Source organism: Quercus lobata, chromosome 1 (genome assembly GCF_001633185.2).
Source record: "Quercus lobata isolate SW786 chromosome 1, ValleyOak3.0 Primary Assembly, whole genome shotgun sequence".
Lineage (NCBI taxonomy): Eukaryota > Viridiplantae > Streptophyta > Magnoliopsida > Fagales > Fagaceae > Quercus > Quercus lobata.
The window spans coordinates 26,709,115-26,734,664 of record NC_044904.1 but is presented as its reverse complement, the minus strand read 5'-3'; the positions used below and the strand labels follow the sequence as shown (position 1 = coordinate 26,734,664).

At 35.4% G+C, this 25,550-nt stretch overlaps 2 protein-coding genes across 2 annotated transcripts; one reads left to right on the top strand and one right to left on the bottom strand.

Moving 5' to 3' along the window:
* The first annotated feature begins 3,450 nt into the window (after nucleotides 1–3,450).
* Nucleotides 3,451–8,594, top strand: LOC115991721 (UDP-glycosyltransferase 87A1-like). Its single transcript, XM_031115634.1, has 2 exons — nucleotides 3,451–3,964; nucleotides 7,627–8,594. Exons 1-2 carry the CDS (start codon nucleotides 3,454–3,456, stop codon nucleotides 8,502–8,504), a joined length of 1,389 nt encoding a protein of 462 aa, XP_030971494.1. The 5' UTR covers nucleotides 3,451–3,453; the 3' UTR covers nucleotides 8,505–8,594.
* A 9,016-nt stretch (nucleotides 8,595–17,610) lies between these two features.
* Nucleotides 17,611–18,255, bottom strand: LOC115951716. Its single transcript, XM_031068871.1, has one exon. It carries the CDS (start codon nucleotides 18,253–18,255, stop codon nucleotides 17,611–17,613), a length of 645 nt encoding a protein of 214 aa, XP_030924731.1.
* Between the last annotated feature and the right edge of the window lie 7,295 nt (nucleotides 18,256–25,550).

Below are 25,550 nucleotides of genomic sequence, written 5' to 3'. Positions count from 1 at the left end.
AATAATGTCTCGGACGGTTACAAAACCAGTTGTACAGACCGTTGAGAGCATATTGAAGCCCAATTACTAAGCAGGAGGCGTTACCAAGAAAGACATTAACATCACAATATCAACCACAACGGCTAGAATACAAGGCAACATATATAAAGCCCTCACATTGCCAACACAAGGTACATAGACACTTTGAGAAATACTCATTTTTATCCTGCTATTCTGTTTCATTTTACAAAGTATTTTCTTGTTCTGACTTGGGTATCGGAGACGTTGTGGCAGGCACCACACCGGTGACCACCTTGAAAGGAGTAGTCATTTCATTTACACATGTATCCAGGCGAGAGTTTGGATCCATCTGGACACGTTCAATTAGACTGACGAAGTCATGCTTCATCAGATTGGTACCGTCTGTGGGAAAAGAACATTTTCGTATTCAAATTCAAAAACGTAGTTTCCGATTAACTATAACATCCAAATGGAGTCTAATCAAGATTCTGCAGCCTTGGCTCAGCAAGTCCAGACCCTAGCGGCCACCGTTGAAGAGCTTACTAGACAAAATCAGGAAATGAAGCTACGACTTCAATAGGAGGAAAATCGATCCAAAGGCAACTTGGAGGACGAATGAGATAGCCATAGAAGAAGTGACCATCGAAGACCTACAACTCTAGATGAACAGAGTTCGGATCTTCTTTGAGAGATGAGGAAGGAGATGGACGAACTGAGGAACACAATCAAGGAGAAAACAAACCAGAATGTGGATAGAATGGTCAGGGCAACAAACTCACCCTTCACTACGAAAGTCCTAGAGTGTCCAGTGTTATCGAAATTTCGACTATCCCAACTTGAACCGTTTGACAGGCTTAAAGACCCCTAAGACCACCTCAACACCTTCAAAACGTCGCTAAGCCTTCAACAGCCACCTGATGAGATACTGTGCCATTCTTTTCCTACAACCCTCAAAGGTGCGGCAAGAGAATGGTTCACCAAGTTGCCAACATTGTCCGTCGATAGCTTCGAGTAGCTGAGTAACACCTTTTTACGCCACTTCATTGGAGGACAACACCCTAAGAGGCCGGCGGACCATTTACTCACCATTAGACAAGGAGATAAAGAAACCTTAAGGTCGTATGTACAACGCTTCACTCGAGAGACCTTGGAGGTAGACGAAGCTGACGACAAGGTGCAGTTGACGACCTTCAAAGCGGGACTGAGTTCCAGAGAGTTCGTGGCTTTACTCATGAAGAATCCTCCAAAGACGATGGCAGAGACACTCTTGAAAGCACAGAAGTATATGAATGCTGAAGACGCATTAGCAGCCATAAGGGATGCAGAGAGGCCAGGAGACAAGGGAAAGAAGGAAGACGATTGTAGAGGACAAAAGAGGGAACGCCCAGATCGTTGGAGCAATGACGAAGGAAAAATGAAAGACGATAAAACTCCTCGAACGGTAAAATTTACCCCTTTAGTTATGCCTGTTGACAAAATTCTAATGCAGATTAAGGATGAGCACTACCTCAAATGGCCGAGGCCATTACATTCGTCCCCCAACATCCGAGATAATAATAAATACTGTCGATTTCACAAGGATCATGACCACTACACAGAAGATTGTCGGGACCTAAAGGAGCAAATAGAGGAGTTGATACGGAAAGGGAAACTGCAACAGTATGTGAAGAAAGAAGAGTCTAGCAGGTTTAGGGATGGTAACAAAAAGCAGCGTGACTCCTCGTTAAGAGACAAACATAACACGTCCCAGCCCCCACATAATGTAATTAGGGAGATAAAGACAATTGCAGGAGGACCATTCACAAGCGGGTCATTCAGATCCCTCAGGAAAGCATGTCAGCGGCAGGTGAACAACGTCTACATGATACCCCCGTTCAAGTAGAAACAGACAGACCAAGACACGTCTTTCAACGAAGAAGATGCTAGGGGAGTGAAGCAGCCTCATAACAACCCCTTGGTCATAATGCTCACGATAGAAGGATTCAATACCAAGAGGATCCTTGTAGACAACAGTAGCTCTGCATACATCATCTACCTCCCCGCCTTTCAGCAACTGAAGCTAGATCTAGGAAGACTACGCCCATTTGACTCCCCCTTCATTGGCTATGTTGTTTTGTTGTGTTAAGTACTAGCCAATTGTTTTGTTGTATTAAGTTTAAGTACCATTTGTCATCAAGGAAGTAGCAAGCTCAACTCTGTTTAATTCAATGGGTTTTCTATGTTAGATAATGCTATTGGATATGAGTTATGTGTATAAGTTTCCTATGGACTACATTGGTAGTTTAGTTAAATTGAAACAACTTCAACTTGACAGATTGGCTTTTAGATTGCATTTATAAATATGTTTTTGGCTTTTGATATGAGTCATGACAAGTTCAACGTTTTTTTTTTTTTTTTGGAAGGTGACAGGTTCTAAGTTTTTTATTTTTATTTTTATGGATTTTTAAAAATATGACAGGTTCAATTGAAAGGTTCTAGGTCTTGACAAGTTCAATTGACAGGCTCTTAAATTGACAAGTTCTAAGTCTTGATAAATTGAAAAAATACTTGTTAAGAAAATATGATTTTAAAAATTATGTCAGTTAGAATAAGAGGATTATTTGAGAATGTTACCATTAGAATAAGAATATTTGAAAATATGATTGTTAGGGACAAATAATAAAGAAAGAATAAAATAAGAATTAAGAAATAATATTTAAATGAAATTGTAAAAAAAAAGAATATATTTATTGTAAAGTAATGTGTTAAAATAGTAAAAATAACTTTTTGACATGTTAAAATAATATTATTTTATAACGAGGGTTGTTAATGCTCTCATTCACACAAAGTAATAAGGCAAAATATAATATTATTTTATTCAAAATAAATTAGTGGATGTCAGACACACAAAACAATAAAGCAAAATATAAGATTATTTTATTCAAAATAAATTAATAAAGAGGCTGAAGTTGGGAGACTCTATGGAGGCCGGGGAACACTTCAGTCAAAATTCAGACCCTTTTTTTACAATAATAATGTAATGAAAATCCATGGCTGCGCTAGTACACTCCATTTTATGGCACGTGCATATGAAATTTATACTTGTAACCTTCACTTGTCTTCTAAGCACAAAAAAGAAAATGGGGATCTGGGTTTTACTTTTTGACCAGAACAAAGGCTGAGTTCATGGCATGCGACACTGCTATGACTTTCAAGTTATCAGATCAAAGCACACATGTGAAATTGCATAATAATTAAGTAATAAGCAACAACTCCTTTATAGCAACAACTCCTTTAAAGGAGTAGTTGCTTATTACTTTAAAGGAGTAGTTGCATAATAATTAAGTAATACCAACTACTCCTTTCGTTATTACTATATATATTTACAAGTGTGTATTTTTTTTTTTTTTTTTACCTTGTAGATTATAAGGTGTTCTTGTCTGCTATTAAATTGAATCAGTGATACCTATACTAATGGCACATCCTGTTTCGGACATGAATTCCATCAAAGCTAAACCAACCACGCAGTGCCACGTGGTGGCCATGCCTTCTCCAGGCCGTGGCCACATCAACCCCATGATGAACCTCTGCAAGATACTAGCTTCCAAAAACAGCAATATCCTCGTCACTTTCGTCGTCACCGAAGAATGGCTTGGTTTCATCGGCTCCGATCCTAAGCCCGACAGCATTCGCTTCGGCACCATTCCTAACGTTGTCCCATCAGAGCTAGTCCGCGCAGCTGACATTTCCTCCTTCACCGAAGCTGTCATGACGAAGTTGGAAGCTCCATTTGTGCGGCTCCTTGATCAGCTTGAGCCTCCGGTTACAGTTATCATGGCTGATACTTTTCTTTTCTGGGCAGTTGGAGTTGGGAACCGAAGGAATATTCCAGTGGCATCGTTTTGGCCCATGTCGCCGTCCATGTTCACCATCATCCAACATGTGGATCTTTTAGTCAAAAATAGTCATTTCCCATCTGACTCAGGTGAGTATGTATTAGATTATTAATACAAATTCTTCTTACTTATCTCTCCTCCTACTTCTTCTTTTTCTTAGTAAATAATAAATAAAATATTTCAATTTTTTTTTAACATGTGACTATGTGAGTTGGAAAAAAAAATTATTGGAAAACAAAAAACCCAATAATAAAATAACCCACCTTATCATTTTATGGTATGGAAAACAGTCCAAGCAAAGATTTAGTTTTTAATAGTCATTCATTATGATTTATTTATATATGAAATCATAAATTCTAGAATTTGAAGAAATATGATGGGCTAAGAATCTAATAGTGGGTTTAAATATGAAATAAAATTTAAATTTAATATATATATATATATATGAAAATAATGATGTGTAAAATTGTAAGGTCTCAAAAGTTTAGGTAATACAATATTATATGTTCAACGAAAAGTCAAACTGCTTTGGTTTTATATATATTAAATATTATTTATTAAAATTTAGTTACCAATCTTTGCAATGCATACAAAAGTAACAAAATATTATCTTCTCTATTTTTTTATAATAAAAATAAATAAATATGGACTTTGATAATTATTGAAAGATATTCATAATATATGATTAAGTTTGTTAATGTGATTGAATCTATTATGTTATTTAAAGAAAATATAATACGACAATTCTAATGGAGGCGATAAATATAAGAGCTTTTATGGTGAATTCTTATGGAATTTAAACTCGACGAAAAAATACAAATTAGAATAATGACATGAAAAAAAAAAGTGTTTTAAAAGTTTATGTGGCAATAATAGAAGAAGTTAACATAAAGTCATTTTTATTTTATTTTATATTGCATATAGATTTGGATTATAGATATATAAAATAATTTAACAGTTGAATCCAAAATTATAGCGTGGCTTCCTAATAAGTAATAAAATTTAACTTAAAGGGACCCATAAAATATAATAGACAGATGATCCATGCTTGTGGCTCCCTCCCAAAAAACCAAAAAAAAAAAAAAAAAAACTTTTACTTTTAACAAATCCTTAAAAGTTAGCTCATAACCTATGGCCCTAAGTTAGTTCATCCTTTGAGGACAACCACCAGTGTACACCAACAATCAATGATCTTGATGTCCTCAAGTGCTTCTACCAAGAAGAGCAACCACTGCAAAGATTAATGTTTTTGAGTTTATTTTATTTTATTTTTTAATGTGTCAATACTATTTTAATTAATTTTCTTTTAGAAGAATACTAGACACATAATAATGTAATAAATATGACTTCTATTTAATTTGTATATTATGAGAAATTTAACTATATATAATATTTGACTTTTTCAAAAGAAAAAAAATGCAAATAATTAAAAAGCCAATATCGATAATGTAGTATAGTCAGTAAGTACGCATATTGTACTGTGCATAACAATTAAAATTACTCACGTCTTGCGTATTGTGTGCAAACATACAGAATTAAACACATTATTATAAGGCTAGACGTACATTAATACATCACACGTTAGTTACAGACAAGTCGGCAAGTTATACGGATTGTTAAAAGATATTCATAATATATGATTGTGTTTGTTAATGGAATTGAATCTATTATATTATTTAAAGAAAATATAATATGACAAAATTCAAATATAGACGATAAATATAAGAACTTGTACAGTGAATCCTTATAGAATTTAAACTCAACAAAAAAAATACATATTAGAATAATGACGTGAAAAAAAAATTTGTTTAAAATTTTAAGTGGCAATAATGGAAGAAATTAATAGAAATTCATTTTTATTTTATTTTATAATACATATAGATAAAGATTATTGATATATAAAATAATTTAAAGTTTGAATCCAAAATTATAGCGTGACTTCCTAATAAGTAATAAAATTTAACTTAAAGGGACCCATAAAATATAATAGACAGATGATCCATACTTGTGGCTCCCTCCTAAAAAACAAATATTATTTGCTTTTATCTATAAAAAATATATATTGTAAATGTTTTCCATATTTTTGTTACTATATTTTTTTTAAATAAGCGTAACATACTCATACAATACAAGTCTGTTTGAATATCGCTTATTTGCTGAAAACTGAAAACTTATTGCTAAAAATACTATAGCAAAATATTTTTTTAAATGCAAAATACTATTCACGAATACTATTCACGCGTTTTTGTACTTTAGCTGGTCCATGAATAGTGCCATGGGACCAGCCAAAAAAACGTAGCTTCAATGCTAGGCAAACGCACACTACATGTACTGTTTTTTTATCTTATTCCATATGTAAGGACACGATTCGTGGCGGACCGTAACAGTGTCGGGTTTGCACGTGAAAAGGTCCTGACAATATCATTTGTAGAGTGTGGGTTTGGAAGGCTAGGCCTTGATCGACAGGTGGTGGGTTTTTCGTGGTGTTCATACAAGGTTAAGTTTTCCTTCACCCCTGGAGTCTTTCTCCTGGAGGTGGGCTGGGAGGCTCTGGTTTTTGGCCATTTTTCCCAACCCCTCCTTTAGGTTACTGATTTTTCCTTTTATACTCGCCTGTGTTCACTGTCCTTCGTCCACGTATAGGGTCAACATTTCCAAGGCTGATATTTGTCCCATCAGCCTATACTCAAAGTCGTTGGGGGTGGTTGTAAAAGTCAAAGAATGCGGCTCTATCAGGTTCAGAGCATTGAATGGCAGTAAGGGCAGCTTTCCCTTGATATTTTAGATCTTTCTTCCAAGTTTTAGTCCTATACCGTTTTTACCCTTCTTTCTGGGGGTACTTTGGCTCTGCCGAGGACTGAACTGCTCTCGGCGGTATCTAAAGGATATCTTGTCGAGTTTGGGCCATAGCCCTCCTTGGCTTGGGCCTTTGGGTTCTCCCCAGGTAGATGGGCCTGGCCCATAAATCATTTGGGCCCCACACCATATTTTTACGTTGAATTTTTGAAATGTACTTTTTTAAAGATGCCAAAATATACCCGCCTGTATATTTACCGTATTATACTGGTGCCATTTCCTTGGTCAAGTTCTTAGTTTCTCACATAAATCATTTTTTTCCCTTGGGCATGGGGGGGGGGGGTGCTTTTTCTTTCTTTGCTTTGAAAGATTACCAAAGAGATTGATTTGGTAGTGCAAAATGAAGCTATAACTACTGAACAAAGGCAATGAAATTATAAAAATGGAGAGAACACCTTGACAAATTAGAGGACGGATTACTTTTTGGATAAAATTTGGCTACAATCAACAATAGGAAAATGTCTTGTGTTTACTAACTAAATCACACTTAAGTGATTGTATACAATCAATTTTAGGTACATTGCATATGACAAGGACACATATAATTTTCCTATTGTTGGTGGTAGCCCTATGTTATAACCAAGTTTGTAACCAAATTTTGTTCTTACATTTTTTTTTTTTGTTTTAGTTTTATTTTTGCTTATTAATTTTTTGCCTATGAGATTTAACCCTTACAGCTACCTTAGACAAAAGAACCAATTCAACAATAAGTCAACTTTATTTTCATAGCAACTCAAAAACAGAACTTCAAAATAGCTAGAAAAATAATTGAACTAAACACCAATTAACGTAGTTTCTTCATTATCATACTTTTACTAGGATTATGTCTACCTAATTTTGGATTTCTATTGATACCATTGGTTTTTTTATTTATTTAATTTTTTTTTTATGTCAGCAAAATTTGAGGAGCATGTAGATTACATCCCTGGAATTTCCTCCACACAACTAATGAATATTCCTTTTGATGGGAGAAACCAACAAACGACGAAATGGATTCTCGAAGCTTTTTCATGGGTAAACAAAGCACAATATCTCTTATTAACTTCCATTTATGAGTTCGAATCCAAAGTATTTGATGTTCTAAAAGCAAAATTCTCATTCCCGGTATATGCTATGGATCAAATTGTACCTAACTTTGATTTTGGAGAAAACACAAACCATAGTGACAACAACTATCTACATTGGTTAGACTACCAACCTAGAAGTTCCGTTTTATATATTTCAATGGGAAGTTTTCTTTCATTTTCTAGTGCCCAAATGGATGAAATTGCAATTGGTTTGTGTGATAGTGGTGTCAGATTCTTTTGGGTGGCACGTGACGAGACTAGCAGATTGAAAGATGTTTGTGGTCATAGAGGATTAGTAGTGCCTTGGTGCGATCAATTGATGGTCTTATCTCATTCTTCTATAGGGGGCTTTTGGTCACACTGTGGGTGGAGTTCCACTCGAGAAGGAATGTTATGTGGTCTTCCTTTTCTTACCTTTCCCATAATCTTTGATCAAATTCTAAATAGTAAGTTAATTGTCGAAGATTGGAAAATTGGGTGGAGGGTGAAGCAAGATGTGGGAATGAACAATTTGGTGTCAAGAGTGGAAATTTCAAGGCTAGTGCAGAAATTTATGAATTTTGAAAATGATGAAGTGAAAGAAATTAGGACAAGAGCAAGTGAATTTCAACAGATTTGTCAACGTGCAATTGCAAAAGGAGGATCATCTGAAACCAACATCAATGCCTTCATCCAAGACCTTTCACATAGCATGGTTATTGAGTAGAAAGTAACTTTTTTGTTCGGCATGACCAAAAAATGTCATGCCTTCTTTGCAGTTATTTACGAAGTTTCAAGACCTTAACCTTGATAACATTACAAGCCAAAAAAAAAAACCTTGATAACAATAAATAATAAAAAATAAATAATAATAATAATAATAATAATAATAATGAGCCAAATAGTTTGGACTTGCAGCTACTTGTTATTATTATATAATGTACTTTCTTCAACAAGATAATCTATTGAAGGTCTTTGTAATAATAATCTTTATTTTATAAATTGCATTAACTTACTCTTTTTTTTTTTTTCCAAGTGTGTTAATGTGTTGTCCATTTGAAGAATCTCTAGCAAGTGACTACATCTTGTATATCATGCTTCATGATGTCATAATAGAGTTTTTTTTTTTTTTTAGAATACTAAGTATTTTTTAATTATTGTGTTATTGGATAGAGTAATGGTTACTGTTTATTAATTTTTTTTTTTTTTTTTTTGCTGAATATTGTTAAATAAATTTTAGTGGCATGTCACATGAATGTTGTATGTTGTAGATTAGTTTCCTTCTTTTCTTGAAAATTTTCTAATTAACAATATTTGTGTCTTGCAAAACTAAGTGCTTGTTTGGATTGAGGGAAAGGAGGGAGTAGAGTAGAGTTGGCCGGAAATTAATTTCTACTCTTAATTTTTGGCCAACTCTACTATACTTCACATCCCTCTCCCTCAATCCAAATAAGCCCTAAATGTTTATGCCTTACTTTTCAACACAAATTGGGCTTCATAAAAAAACATCTTCATGAACAATAATTGATGATAACAATATTCTTTAATTATGGTAAATTAATAAGAAGATTTTATTAGGATAAAATAGTTTTTACAATGTTTGGATGAAATTTGTCATTCACCACCGTTTCGATGATACCACCATTGTTGGCGGTGTCATGAGAAAAAGGGAGAGTAATCAACCACTATAGATCTAGTGAGAAAGTAGAGGAGAGAGGGTACAAGAGAGGAGAGAGTACCAAAAAGTTAATAAATAAAGAATATAATTTTTTTACAAGAGCTACAATTCTATTGTATATTTAGAAGAGGACCATAGCTTTTGCAAATTTTTGTACAGTAAAGATATTTAAACTTTTTACAAGAGCTAAAGATTCTCGTGTATATTTAGAAGAGAATTTCAGCTTTTGCAAATTTTTTTATAGTGAAGATATTTAAACTTTTTACAAGATTCTCATGTGATATTTAAACTTTTGCAAATTTTTGTATAGTGATGCTAAGGGGGTGTTTTTGTGTAATTAGTATATATGATGCAGATCTATTTTAGATTTTTAGGTGTTTTATAACAGTGGATGTGAATGTATTGTCACATTAAGTCTTTTAAGATGAAGTATTGCATTTGGTCAATTCTCTTTTAATGTCATTCTTTGCACATGAAGTACCTTGCATTTGATAAACTCAATTTTTACAATTCCCATTACTTAGTGATTATCATATGTGTATATTATCAATTGAAATTCATAACAACTTTTATATTAATGGTATGGTAGTTACAGGGAATTATGCATCTTTTTTAAAATAACAATTTTAATTATTTCATGCTAAATTTGATCTAACTGCCAAAACAATTTTTTTTTTTTTTAAAAAAAAAAAAAACTTAAAACATGCAACATTGATAAAAGAAAAAAAAAAGTGCAACTCAAACTAGAATTAAAAAGTGTGAAGAGCCTTTAGGGGGTGTTAGGCTTTTTTTGGTTCTTTTTTAAACTTAACTAATGCCCCATACTTGGCAAACAGGCCGAGTCAATCTAGTTTGGGTTAGATTTGGTTTAGCTGTTTCGGTCAGTGACTAATCAACCAATAGGTTTTAAAACCTATGGGTTTTACATTTTCATCTCCCTACTACTATCTACCTTAATATTACTTTTCCTCTATCCCTTTATTTTCCTTTTATTTTTGGCTTTTCTTTTTACCCTCCTCTTACTATAAATTTACAATTATATATTTCATTTTATATGTAGTTTTCCCACGCACAAAAGGTTATTTCTCACTTAGGCTTAAGCTCTCTGAACCTCATTACATTAGCTCACAACCTATGCTACTACCTATAAAGAATTATGAGTACGTTAAAAGGCTGGTCCGCCAACCCATTAAGGGTTCACTCTGTATGGATTGGAGAATGAGTTTCCCTAGTCATAGGTGACCTTTTGAAGGATGAGGAGAATGAGACATTGTTATCCTTACCCACAAATAGAAAACCTTAGAACCCAACTTGTAGGGTTAACCCAATTGTATGTGTGTTTGCTTTGTTTGTTGGGATGACATGTGGCATTAGCCAATTGTATTTGTATTGTTTATTAGGCCTACCAAAAAAGGTCAACCACTAAAAAAAATTATACAAAATTTTTTTTTCAAAATTTCTTTTCAAATAAATTCTCAAATAAGTTTTCAAAAAAGACAAATGAAACTTTCAAAATCTTTTAAATTCTCAAAGAAGTTTTATAGATTTTCAATGAAGTAAAAAAAAAAAAAAATTGAATATTTTCAAAAAAGAAAAATCTGAATTTTTTTTTAGCAACCAAATTTTCCCCACAAATTCAAATGGAGTTTCCACAAAAAAAAAAAATCCCCTATAAAAAAAATCTTTAAAGATGTTCTCAAAATATTTTTAGAGGTTGACTCAATCTTATGTCCTAATTTGTTTGATGCTTCAAGTCTTTCTTTTTTGATTTTGTGATTTTGTCTAGGGGCTTCAAGTCCATATTTTTTATTCAACTTTTATTTAGGCTTAGCCAATATTTGTCTTGTCTAGGGCATTAAGTCCATTTTGTCCTTGATCAAGGGGTTTTAGGTCCATCTTTGTTTTGCCTTGGTGCCAATTAGCCCATCATTATTTTGTTTAAGGGAATTAGTCCCATCCTTGTTCTTTGTTTGTGACTTAGGTTCATTCTTATTTTGTTTAGGTAGCTTAGACACATCTAGTTTTGTCTTTTATCCTTAGGTCCATCCTTGCCTCTCTTAGGAATGGCAAAATTTGTCTAGCCCACTAGTACTCGACCCAATCGGACCCTAATGGGGCGGGTTCGGGTTGGGTGCGGGTTTATACATACCCACCTCGAACCCAACTCGTATACATATATAATATTAAAAAATTTTAAAAACCCTAACTCCCTAAGTATAAATATCTTAACTTTCTCTCCATTTTCATTTTTCCTAACCCTAACTCAGCCGCCCTCTCCCTCTTCATCTCTCAGCTCTCTCACTCACAAGGCCACAAGCACAACTCTCTGACTCTCTCATCTCCGGTTCTCCCTTGCCCATCTCACATAACTCTCTCATCTCCCTCACCCATCTCGTACAACCCATATGGTCATATCCCTTACCCATCTCGCATCAATACCTACCAGTCAGCCACTCACTCACGGCCTCACTTAGCCGCCCCCTCACGGCCTCACTTAGCCACCCTCTCATGGCCTCGCTCAACCTTACGGCCTCATGGTCTCACTCCTTGATGGAGCGCAAGAAGATGATCAGCAGTGTTGATAGAAACAGGGATGGGATGATCAATTTCAATGAGTTCTTACCAAGACTTGATGGACCCTCCCCCTCCTAGACAAGTTATTATTTAGGGCTCGTTTGATAGAAGAGTTTGAGTAATGTTATTTGTATTTTTTTGAAATACGTGTGAGTGAAAAAGTATGTGGAAATATATGTAATGTTGTTTAAAAACTAAAAACATGTGTTTAAGATGCTCTACCAAATAGGGCCTAAATATTTCTGTTTTTTTGTTTGTTTGTTTTTCCTCTTCTTGATTCACTAATCTAAATCTAATATGGGTTTTTCTCAAAAGAAAAAAGAAAAATCTAATCGAGGTTGTTTTTTTTATATGCTTGGTTGGTTGGAGATTTAAGTTTGGTAGGTTGTTGTTGGTATGTTACCTAAAATACTTTGAAAAAACTTTAGGTATGTTTCTTCCTAAGAAATTTTTTAAAGGTATTTCTACAACATGAGCAGGTTTCAGATTAGAGAATTCTAAGTCTCCAGTCGTGACGAAACAAGTAGGGAAGTTCAATGCATTTGCAATAATTCTTGACAGATATGAAACCTTGTCTTGTTTCATGTGGCTGTGGAATGTAGAACTTCAAAGTGACTAAGTGAGTGGTGGCACTGTGGCAGTCATCAACCAATGTTTGATTAAGCTGAAGTATACAGTGCTTGAGGTTCAAATGAAAACAATGCCTTGCTTTATAACATTGCCATGGGAAGCTGAGTTTCTTTAAAATGTCTTAATTCTTAGATCAATGCCTCCACTGTTTCATCACTGGTTTAAGAAGGTCTGCTAGAGAAACATAACCGACTGGAAAGATGATTCCTAGCCCTCCAAGTACTCAGAGATCTCAAAAGGGAAGAAACGGAGAAGAGCGTGAAACAGTTGACACTGGAAACCATAGAAGCTGTTCAAAATGAAAAAGAGGATGAATCTGCATCGGTGAAACAAAAGCGAATGGATGCTTGTGCTTATATGACATTCTTCAAAAAACAACCAAAGAAGGTTATTGCTGCAGGTAAATGAATTTTCTCTTTGCCCTTCAATTTACTTTTTGATTACTCATTCTTTAAAGTCATGCCTCTTTCTGGATCTGGGGAGTAAGTGTACTGCAAATACGAGGCTTTAGTGGAATGAAAGAAACAGTTGGAATTTATAATGTTTTGTGGCTATGGATGGTTGGAGGGCACACTGTTATCTTGGTGGTTATAAGTTCCAGTTCTCTTATGATAGAGCAGTTGTTCTATAATAGCAAATTCTGTTTTGTTTGCTTGTGTAAAACTATATTGTTACTAGAAAAATGCTGAATAAGTTATTTTGCTCATTTGTACATTTTTTCTGCTTGAGTTGTAGCTCATCATGAGGAGCATAATAGGCTGGATCAGGGAAGTTCTCCCTGGGTGGTAGCAGCAATTATGGGGGTGATAAAATGCAGTTTATGGAGTGAGTAGGAACTTAGAGAAGAATCTTTTGGGAGAGCTTTGGTGGGATCAGATTCTAGCACATATAAATTTACAAAGGAAATATTAGAAGATAATAGGAGTGGAATTGTCCCACCCAAGCCAGAGGCATAGCTCTGCGGACAAAACTTTCTGGTCTGATGATGGAGATAGAATGGAAGTTTCGCAGAGTGGTGAGTCTTCGTCCTCTTATAATGCCATGGCCAAAGAGATGAGTGATGACCCTGAAATGATTATTTATAAAATTATTAATTTATTTTATAATTTTATAATTATTTATTATTTATTTATGACACCATCGGTTTAACCATCTGTCGGACTATAAAACCAAGAATCACTCTTTATTCTAGTTCTTTGAATGTACTGGTTTTTTAAATCATGTATGGAACACAGTCCAAGCAAAAGATTTTATATGTGGTTGGTTTATATTATAAAAAAAAAAAAAAATGATCTATTCAGTTTAAAAAAACATAGTCAATAAAAAGTTAAAAGACTTCTATTTTATATATTATAGGTATAATTACATATATGAATTATGTAAAAAAAAAAGCCTTATTTATTTAATTTTGAATATAAATTTTTTCCCTTAAATTATGTATTTGTTATGAAATATTTTGAATCTTAATAAACTTTTGTAATATATACACACATATTGATGAAATATACTATAGAAGGAAATAATAAATAGTATTTCTAATTTTACTATAAAAGATTTACAAATTGACATGGTAGCTACTAGCTATGTGATTGGTACCATGTAAATATCATATTAAATAATTCCTTTAAATTTATTTAATTTTTTTTGTGTTTAAAAGTTCTAAGAAAATTTATATATATATATATATATATTATAATGATGACGGAAAAATGTGAGTTTTCTAAAATTTGTTGCAATTTAAAAAAAAAAAATTTAACAGAGAGTCAAAATCTTACATTTTATATATATTAATAGTAGGTAACCATACACTACACAGGGAATTTTAACATAATATGTTTTGTTCTCTTTTTTATTTTATTTTTATTTGAATATGAAATTTGATAATTATGATAGTTTTTAATAGTCATTCATTTTGATTTATTTGTATATGAAACTATAAATTCTAGAACTTGAAGAAATATGATGTGCTAAGATTCTAATGGTGGGTTTAAATATGAAATGAAATTTAAATTCAATTATATATATATATATATATATATAATGATGTGTAAAATTGTAAGGTCTTAAAAGTTTGTGTGGCATAGTATTACAAGTTCAACCAAAAGTCAAAATGCTTTGGTTTTATATATATATTAAAAATTATTGACTGTCATGTTTATTTACATAAGAAAATTTATTAAGAAACAATTATTATTATTATTATTTATTTCGTTTTATATTTTGTTAATGTTGAATAGATCTCAATTTTATTTTTCAGTTATGGAACTTTGTTTTTAGATCATTCAAGGTTTTACACAATTTATTTCCATTCATGATTTTCTACTTTCTGCTCGTACCTCTTTTTGAGTTGTATTTGTTATAAGCACAGAGTGTTTACTATTGTGGATTATAAAAAAAAAAAGTGTTCGCTATTGTGAACAAGATGTTCTTTGAAAATGTCAATAATTTTCTTTCATCATAAAGCAGGGTTCTTACATTTTGCAGTCATATTTTTCAATCATCACATATAAGAGTATCCCATGGTTAAAACTAACCAAGAAGTGGAAGCTAAACTTGGGCTCACATTGGTATTTTGCAGACAAAGAAATTGTAAGATGAAGAGAGAAAAATTAAATTAACATAACATTAAAAAAAAAAAAAATGCTGCAGCAAAAAATGATACCCAGAGTAGATACATGAAGAAAACCATTTCAATTTTTACTGAATCAACTATACTTGGCAAAATTCCAATCATATTTGGTCAAATTGATAAAGCTTACAAAGTTCATGTCAAAGGTCTAACATTTTGTTCATTACCTTTAACCATACATGGACTGAATTAATTTTTTGAGAAACTACCATACATGGACCTTAATCACTCTATTCGTGTTCCATCTTCTCATATCTATTCTATTACACCATTTTGTTCTACAAAAATACTAATTGCTAAGAGAGTTGAATGATTACTTCTTGAAAAACTGGAGCAAGTTCACCTAGTTGTACATGGAGCAGAATGCCAGAATGTCACAACCCCAACCAATTCACTGTTCGCAAATCACAATGAATGAACAACTATTAATCGGATGTGTTGGGAAACTACCAAAAAGAAAAAATATATATAGAATTTAGTCAGAAAATTGCATTACTTTTGAACTTCTTGGTCTATTTTATTGAAAATCAGCATCTCGTTTGATGGAAGTTAGATTAACACAATTTCTACCCATAAAATTTCCACTCAACTTATAAATATTGAGATGAACCTTTGCAAAATATTGAGTTAGACAAACTTATAAATATTGAAAAACTATTAATAACCTATCATGTTCAAAATAAATATATTATGAGAAAAATACTCATTTATACACATGGTATGAAAGCAGCATTATTTTGCCATCTTCAGCAACTACACACATTTTTAAACAAATTTAAGAACACCACCCCACTTTCCTATTCCCAACCCTCACCCAAAAAAAAATCTCTACTTAATACCCATTTTATCATTATAGGCACTTTATTTGATTGTTCTTGGCTTTGGGGTCTCACATCTACCCCCACTTTCCTATTCCCAACCCTCACCCAAAAAAAAATCTCTACTTAATACCCATTTTATCATTATAGGCACTTTATTTGATTGGTCTTGGCTTTGGGGTCTCACATCTAGTGAATCTCTCCCAATGTTTATAGATTCTCTTCTCTTTTGTACATATTCTTTTTTATTTCCTTTGTATCTTTTTCAACTTTGTCGTATTTTACTCTTTTTTCAATAAAATTTTTCTTACCTATCAATATATATATATATATATATATATTTTTTTTTTTGAGCCAATGAACTTGAATGGCACCTTCTCCCCTTATTAGAGCAAAGGCAGAAGATAAGGTCATGGACTTAAAAGAGCCCACCGATTGTGTTTTGTGTGTAATTTACCAATAAAATTTTTTTTGTGTATAATTGCAAGGGAACTATAAAATTGGCATTTTAAATAGTTCTTTGTTGAAGTTTATACATTGTGATATAATTGTGTGCGCTTGGTCTGGAATATATTGCTATAGCTTTGCTCTAGTCATGTGGTTCAATATTACCCAGGCTATTTTATGCCATTGCATAAAATATATACGTCCTTGTATGATTTTGCCTTTTCTTATATTGTTTAGAGTAGACCATGATTCAACAAAGTAGGAGTTCTACTCTTGCAACACGAAGTTGAGCCTGAGGTCGTGTGACATCTCCATTAATAAAACCAGTTTATTTTCATTTACAAAATAAAATAAGATGGAAAAGTTCTATTTAATTTTCATTTTCTTGGCTTTCCTTTAATATGGAAGTTAGAAATATCATGGTTTTCAGATCTGGACTGTTTAATGAACCATAAAAGGAAAATGTTCAAGGTTTTTAAGATTGGATCGAGGTCGAATTATAACGACATCATAATTAATTTAATAATTAATTAAAATATAAATAAATATATTAAATTTGTAAAAATTGAAAAATTGCCAAAAATAGTTCAAATATTTGACTATTCAATCCAATAAACTTTTTTTTTATTAACAAAACCCAATATAAAAGTTAATAGACATTTCCATGAAATTAATTGAAAAAAGAAGAAGTTAATAGACATTTCCAGATTCCCTATGAAATTAACGGGAAAAAAAGAAAAAACTTGAACAGTGGCGGCAATGGTTTGTCTCCCACTAAGCTTTTGTTGAGAGACCCAAAGCTCTCATACTTTACCCATTCCCCCCATGAAATTTTAAAAATAAAATATAAACTAAAGCGAGAAATGTGAGAAAGGAAGATATTCTTTTGTCCGCTAGTTTAAAATCAAGTGATTGATTCACTTTCAGTATTTTTTTAATTAGACACATCCAGTTGTTTTAAATATATAATGACAAGTGGTAGTGAGTTTTAATCTCCACTTTTTATTTATTTATTTTTTTTTGAGAAACAAGACCTTGAAACTTTATTAAAATCAAATCAGCCGTGGTCGGCAAAAATTACATGAGAAAGGTGGGGAGGAACATCCTCCGTCCACACCGAAAAACCTCTAACATGTCTAGCATGTTTAGCTAGGTTGTGTGCTACAGTATTACCATTTCGACCCACATGCGAGTACTTGATGCTACTGCCTGTAACTACCATGGACTTTGCCGAGCTAAGGATATGACCATATGGAGAAAGGGACTCATCATCAGACTGCATTGCTTTTATTACATTCACCGAGTCCCCCTCTAATATGAAGGATGTGAAGCCAAGTCCCTGTGCAAAGGAGATAGCTCTAGCTGCTGCCATAGCTTCGACAATTTCCGGCGAGAAAGGCAAAAGTGCTTGCTCAGACAGAGACGCAAGCGCTTGTCCTCTGCTATTCCGAATGATGACTCCCAAACCTGCTTTACCCAAATCTTTGAACTGGGCTCCGTCAAAGTTTACTTTGATTTCTCCTTCTACTGGTGGTGTCCATTGATTCCGTGTTTGGCCATAGCTTCTGGGTTGCAGAGCATCAGAGGAGTTAGCCCGTTGGAAGTCAGCCAGTGCTTGCGACGCTGTTGGAGCAACCAGTGATAGCGGATACTCCTTGGAGGATGTTCGTACTTGGTTTCTACGATGCCAAAGTGACCACATAATTGATGCCAGTAGCTCCGTGTTCCCCTGTTTCTTGTGTGTATAGGTGAGCACATCTTGGATGGAGGAGAAAACTTGTGTCTACCGAAATGAAAACGACGGAATTGAACCCCACACCTGTGTGAGCTGTGAGCATCCCCATAAAGCATGGACAACTGACTCAGACTCCCGCTTGCATAGTTCGCATACATCGTCATTCATGATATGCCGTCGTTTCAGATTTTGTTTAACCGGAATAGCATTGTGGCAGGACCTCTATAAGAAGTTTCTGACTTTGCTTTGCACGTTGAGACTCCAAATCAATTTCCACACTTCTTTCTCGGGCTGGGCAGTGATCACAGGTTGAAGAGGAGCTTGGTCAGAGGTGAGGAACCGTGTGCCTGATTTTACCGTGTAATTCCCTGATGGAGTAAAGGGCCAAACAATAACATCCTCCACTGCATTAGAACACAGAGGAATGCTTGAAATCGGTTCTACCTCTTGGTTAGTGAAGAGTCCATGCAACATGCTAAGGTCCCACTTCTTCGTGGCTGGATCAATGATATCAGAAACTTTCATATCTTCAAAACCTGGTACCACATTGGCTTCAATTCTTGGATGAGTTGTGGACGGCAACCAAGCATCGTTCCACACACTTATGGCTTCACCACTTCCCACTCTCCACCGTGCACCCTTCAAAATTAAATCTCTCCCTTTCAAAATACTATGCCATGCATATGATCCCGTGCTTGAGTAAGGGGCTTCTAAGATAAAACATTGTGGGAAAAACCTCGCCTGAAAAACCCTATAAAATAGAGAGTTTTTTTGGTGAAGTAATCGCCATGCTTTTTTGGCTAGTAGGGCATCATTGAAATTTGCCAAATCTTTGAATCCCATGCCCCCCTCCGATTTGGTCTTACATAGAGTGTCCCATTTTACCCAATGTACCTTCCTTCGGTCTCCTTTTTAGCCCCACCAAAATTTCCTTATAAGACTTTCGATTTCTCCACAAAGACCCAAAGGGAGTTTAAAGCAACTCATTATGTAAGTTGGGATTGCTTGAACTACGGCCTTAATAAGGATTTCTCTACCTGCTTGAGACAAAAGTTTTTCCTTCCACCCTTGAATTTTTTTCCAAACTCTCTCCTTAATGTAGTTAAAGCTGGCCTTTTTATTTTTCCCCACCAATGAAGGTAACCCTAGGTACTTCTCATATTGCAGGATCACCAGAACATCCAAGGCCGATTTAATATGGTTTTTGACTTCTGCAGGAGTAGACTTGCTGAAAAAAATGGTGGCTTTTGTTTTATTGATTCGTTGACCCGAGCATCTGCCATAAGTCTCCAGAATATTCAAAACTTGTTGGCACTCTTGGATTGTGGCCCTGCAAAATAATAGACTATCATCTGCAAACAATAGATGGGTTAGTCTGGGGCTATTTCTACAAAGGGCATAACCCTTAATATGGTCTTTATCTGCTGCCATGTTGATGAGACCATTTAATCCTTCAGTGCAAAGTAGGAAAAGGAAAGGTGATAGAGGGTCTCCTTGACGGATGCCTCGAGTGGGGTAAATCATCCCTTTTGGCTCTCCATTCACTAGAATAGAATAAGAGACTGTCTTGACACAAAGCATCAAGAGAGTAATCCATCTTTCAGTGAAGCCCACGCGTCGCATGACTAATTCCAGATACGACCATTCTACCCTGTCATATGCTTTGCTCATATCTAATTTGATGGCCATATAATCTTCCTTTCCTGCATGTTTCTGCATACTATGGAGAGATTCAAAAGCAACTAGAATATTATCAGAAATTAATCTGCTTTTGGTAAATGCACTTTGATGTTCTGAAATGATCTTTGGGAGGATTTTTTTTATTCTATTGGCTAGGACCTTTGAAAATATTTTATACAAAACATTGCAAAGGCTGATGGGTCTAAAATCATAAGCATATTCAGGAGAATTCTTTTCTGGTATAAGGGTAATAAAAGTATGATTGAGATTTTCAGGAAGACAAGCTGAATTAAGGAAATGTAAAACAGATTGTGTAACATCATTACCAATTGTGTTCCAATAATGTTGATAGAACAACGGAGGCATTCCATCCGGACCAGGGGCTTTGAGAGGGGCCATTTCTTTTATTGCTTTCTGCACCTCCCATGCTGTAAATTCCTGTTCAAGCTGGTTGTTTAAATCCGAGCTGATAATTTTTCCAATGGACATTGTGGCTGCATCACATGGGGCCTGGTTGGCCGAGGTGTACAGCTCCTGGAAATAGTCTATTAGAATCTCAGCTACCTCTGTACTGTTAGACTTCCATTGTCCACTTGGTGACCGAAGCTGCTGGATGGTATTTTTACGCCATCGTTGAGTGGCTCGGCTGTGAAAATATTTGGAGTTTCGGTCTCCCTGTTGTGCCCACAACACTTTAGACCTTTGAAACCATAACCTGTTTTCTTTGTCCACCAAATCCGTAATCTCCCGTTTTAGTTCCTGTATTCGGAAATTTAGTCCAGTGCGTAACGCCTCTTTTTCTGCTTTAGCCAACTCCTTTCTTTTCTCCTTTAGAGTGTTCCTTATGTTGCCGAAGTGATCTTTCTCCCATCGCTTTAATTCTCGGCCACATTTATCAATTTTCCGAATGACTCTAGCTGCTGGATCAGCCACTTCCCTTGCTTCCCAGATTGCTTCAACGACCTCCGAGCATGTATGATCAGACAGCCATGCCTCTTCGAATCAGAAAGGCTTGGAGATGGACTGAAAATTATGACCCTCCATATCAATCCATAGTGGACTGTGGTCCGAAGTATCTGACTTGAGGTGGTGGACATGTGTTCCTGCAAATCTCAACAACCAATCATTAGTAGCCAATGCACGGTCGAGTCTCTCCCAAATTGAGTAACCAGCAGAAAAATGTTTCTGCCATGTATACCAGGGACCTAAAAAACCAAGGTCAATAAATCCGCACTCATCCATTGCATCCCGAAAATATTGCATCTGAGTTTGGCTTCTGTTACTTCCCCCCATTTTTTCAGAGCTTCTAATAATCTCATTAAAATCCCCGGCGCACAGCCAAGGGAGATCAAATTTGTTATGAAGTTGTCGAAGCTTATTCCAGGATTCCATTCTTTTATGCGTCACTGGCTCACCGTAAAACCCGGTGAACCTCCATACATCTTCCTTCCCTTTATTTATGATGGAGTCTATATGGTTTGGTGAGAAAGAATCAACACTCAGATCAACAGAATTTCGCCAAAAGAGTGCAAGACCCCCACCCCTGTTATTTCTCTCAACAAAAAATAAATTATCAAACTCAATGTTCCGTTTAATCTGTTGTAGCCTTGCTTCATCCGCCCACGTTTCGGCTATAAACACGACGGAGGGAACTTTCGCTCGAATCACTACTTCAAGCTCTTTTCCTATCCGTAGGTTCCCAAGCCCACGGCAGTTCCAAACTATAATGCTTATGGCTCTTGGCGGAGCTGCGCAGCAGCCTCCGCCAATGAATTATCCGAATCATCTTTTGAAACCAGGAACTTCTTCTTTGGTAACTCAGATTGGTCGCACTCTTCAAACTCTCTGTTTCGCTTGTGAAAAACAGAGTGGTTATTTGGGGTCTCAGGTGTAATGTTATTTCTGGCTAATCTCTTCCACGTGCGAAGTGCATGGTTCTCATGGGAGTTATTTTGGATGGTCACGTGAGTGGGGTTATTATTGGCCACATCACCGTGAGTATCTATAATACCCCTTGATTTGTCTCCAACAGATTCTGCATGTTTAGGGGTTACAGTTGGCTTATTTATTATTGGAGGTGCATGGGAGTCAAATTTCATTAAAGCCGAATCAATTTCTTCTATTTGGTTCTCAAAATCTTGTAAACGGATATGGGATGGAGAAGAGTTTGGAATAGAATTTATTACCCGATTAAATGGAGATAAATTCGGGCGTGAAATCTGCGCCAAATCCTCCGTAGAATCCGCAATATCCATCTAAGAAACTTGATGGAGATCGGCGTTTACTTGGACGTTACTGGATTGTACCAGGACAGGTTCGCCGTCTTGAGTCGCCGGTGATGGCTCCTCTGCCACACTAGTCTTCTCTGCATAAGACTGCGTTGTGAAACCCCCAAGCCCATCGCCCATACCTGGCACAGTCGTGTAGGGAGATTTCCCCGGATTGTAAGGAGTGGCCTGCATCCATGCCCCATATTCCTGTTTTTTATGAGGATTTGGTCCCTTCCAGCAAGCCATTTCTCGCACTCTTTCTCCTCATGAGAGACCATACCACACCAGTAACAGAAGTTGGTGAGCTTTTCATATTTGAAGGCTACCCACGTTTCAATGTCTTCATCCAATACAATTCTTCGACCTCGGCTTAAAGGCTTTGAGACATCGATCTTCACCCTAACCCGGACAAAGTCACCCCCCACCATCTCCTTCTTTGTTTCCTTGGTTGAAACCTCTCCAAGAGTTTCTCCTAATTCAATGGCAGTCTCGGGGTCTAGCATTCTCATAGGCAGACCATGTATTTGCACCCAAAACATAATCTTTGTAAAGCGTAAGTGTTTGGCTAGGATCGAATAATCATATCGTTGGAACAGAACGAGATGTTTATCAAACGACCACGGTTCTTGGGCTAATACACGTACCGCATCTGTCTCAAGCTTGAAAACAAATAATAAAATGTGGTCTCCTGCTTCTCTAATCTTGAACTCCTCCCTGGCCCTCCACAACGGTTTAAATGTTCTCCCAATAGCTTCCACGTTCATGGCACGTTTTGTTAGAAACTTTGCTGCTAGGACATATTCTTTTTCCCTCAGGTTTTTTGATTTTGTCAGGCTAAGTTTTGTACTTTCCTCAGCAGTAAAGGACAAATTTTCCCATGCACTGAGAACTTCGTCCATGGTTTGATTGAAGCGAGTAGTAAAGAAAGGATGGAAAGATGGAAAAAGAAAGGTGAGATGTGTTTCCCTAAACCCACGAAAAAGAAAAAACCAACGAGCCCTACTGTTAACAGTGTTAACAGAGGGAGAGGGGTATCATTCCGGGGAAGATAATCAAGATTCTACTAGCCTAGTTAGTAGATGATGTAACAATCTCTCATTAAAATAAAAAGAGATTCCAGTTAAAAAAATACTGGAAGTAAACCAAACCCTAAAATCAAAGCCCAAGAATATAGGTTGTGGTTGACAATCAAGTTGAGTAAATGAGAAGGCAAAATCATAGAAATAACAAGAGAAGAGAGGGAGAAAGAGAAGGCAAAAACATATAAATAACAAGAGAGAAGAGAAAAAGAAAGAGAAAGAGAAGAATAATGAGAGTCTAAGACAAAGAAGGAACGAGAGAGCGATATACAGAAGAAGAATGAGAAGAAACTGTGATGCAATCTCAAGTCTCAACATCTAACAGCATCTTACAGTGTTTGAAGCTATAACAATGGAGATTTGCTTTTGCAAGCTTGTAGATAATATATTTTTTTCAAGCTTTGACCGGAATCATGAGAATTGTCCATGGTTTTCAAACCCGGGTAGTTCGACCGTGGTTCGATTGGTTTTAAAAATCGAAACAGTGATAGAACCAAAAAAGGTAATGCTTCTTGGTTTTCTAGTCCGACTGGGGTCAGACCGATGATCAAACCAATGATGTCATAGATAATTTAATTAATTATTTTAAAATTATAAAATAAATAATAACTCATCAAATATATCCAAACAAATAAAAAAAAAATTATAAATGAGTTTTCATACCTTATATTAGATGGGAAAGGGAAAGAAAGTATAAATAATCAAAATTAACATTACAAAAATAATATCAATGTTATTTCTTTTTTGTTTTATTTATCATTTTTTTAACAACGGTATTAAGAATAAGTAATTTTATAGTACTTTAAAGATCTATTCTAAATAAAAGGGTGTTTAATTAGATGATAGTAGCCTAAATGTTAAAATACAAATCATTCTTTTATCGTTTAAAAACTATGTTATGTATTTGTATTCCTTTATTAATCAAAATTAAGTTATTAACACAAAATTATTCAGCAAAATAAGATGCAACACAAACATACAGTACACACTAAAAATAAAAAATGAAACACTTGGCTAAGGGAACGGCTTGTGTCCAGTGGCCAGTTTCACTGGACACGTTACGATGTGGACACGTGTCCATATCCCAACGTGTCTAGTGGAACTGACCACTAGACACAAACGCCACCCCTTAGCTAACATGCATGGTTGTACATCTCCCGAAGTACCCAACCTAATTCCCAAGTGCCAATTGCCAAGCATTAAGGGGCTGTTTGGTACATCATTTTAAACACATGTTTTCAGTTTTTAAACAACATTACACGCATTTCTACCAACTTTTTCATCCACACGTATTTATAAAAAAACTGAAAAACTGTTGTTTAAACATATGTACCAAACGGGCCTTGATACTTTAATAGATTACCTTTTATGCCTTTCATTAATACTTGGCTTTTGAGTTTTTCAATAGTTCTGTGGGTTGGTTTTTCACTAGTGCAAGTACGGTACCAAGACGGCAAGATTTCTTCCCTCAAAACTTCATTTTTTGTTTCTCTATATCTCTCAACTTGAAACTTGAAAGCTTTACACAAATATCTCTCAGTCAAAGAAATTAGATCAGAGTTCCAATCTGCTCAATTTTTCTTAAGGTGGTTGGCAATGCTGGCTTGGTAATTTTTTTTAAGCAGTTTTGTTACTGTGGGGCACAAATGATTTATGGGTCAGGCCCATCTACCCAGGGAGAGTCCAAAGGCCCAAGCCGAGGAGGATTATGGCCCAAGTTCAACGAAATAGCCTTTGGGTACCACCGAGAGTAGTTCAGTCCTCGGCAGACCCACAGTACCCCCAAAGGGAAGGGTAAAAATGGTATAGGACTGGAACATGGAAGAAAGATCTAAAATATCCAGGGAAAGCTGCTGTTATTGTCATTTAATGTTCTGAACCCGACAGGACCGCATTCTTTGGCTCTTACGACCACCCCCAACGACTTTGGGGGATGGACTGATGGGACAAGTATCAGCCTTGGAAAGATTGACCCTACACGTGGATGAAGGATAATGGACACAGGCGAGTATAAAAAGGAAAACTAAGTAACTTTGGGAGGGGGCTGGGAAAAATGGCCAAAAACGAGAGCCTCCCAGCCCACCTCCAGGAGAAGTACTCTAGGGGTGACGATCGTTTAACCTTGTATGAACGCCATGAAAAACCCATCGCCTATCGATCAAGGCCTAGCCTTTCAAACCCACGCTCTACAAATGATATTGTTAGGGCCGTTTTACGTGCGAACCCGACACTG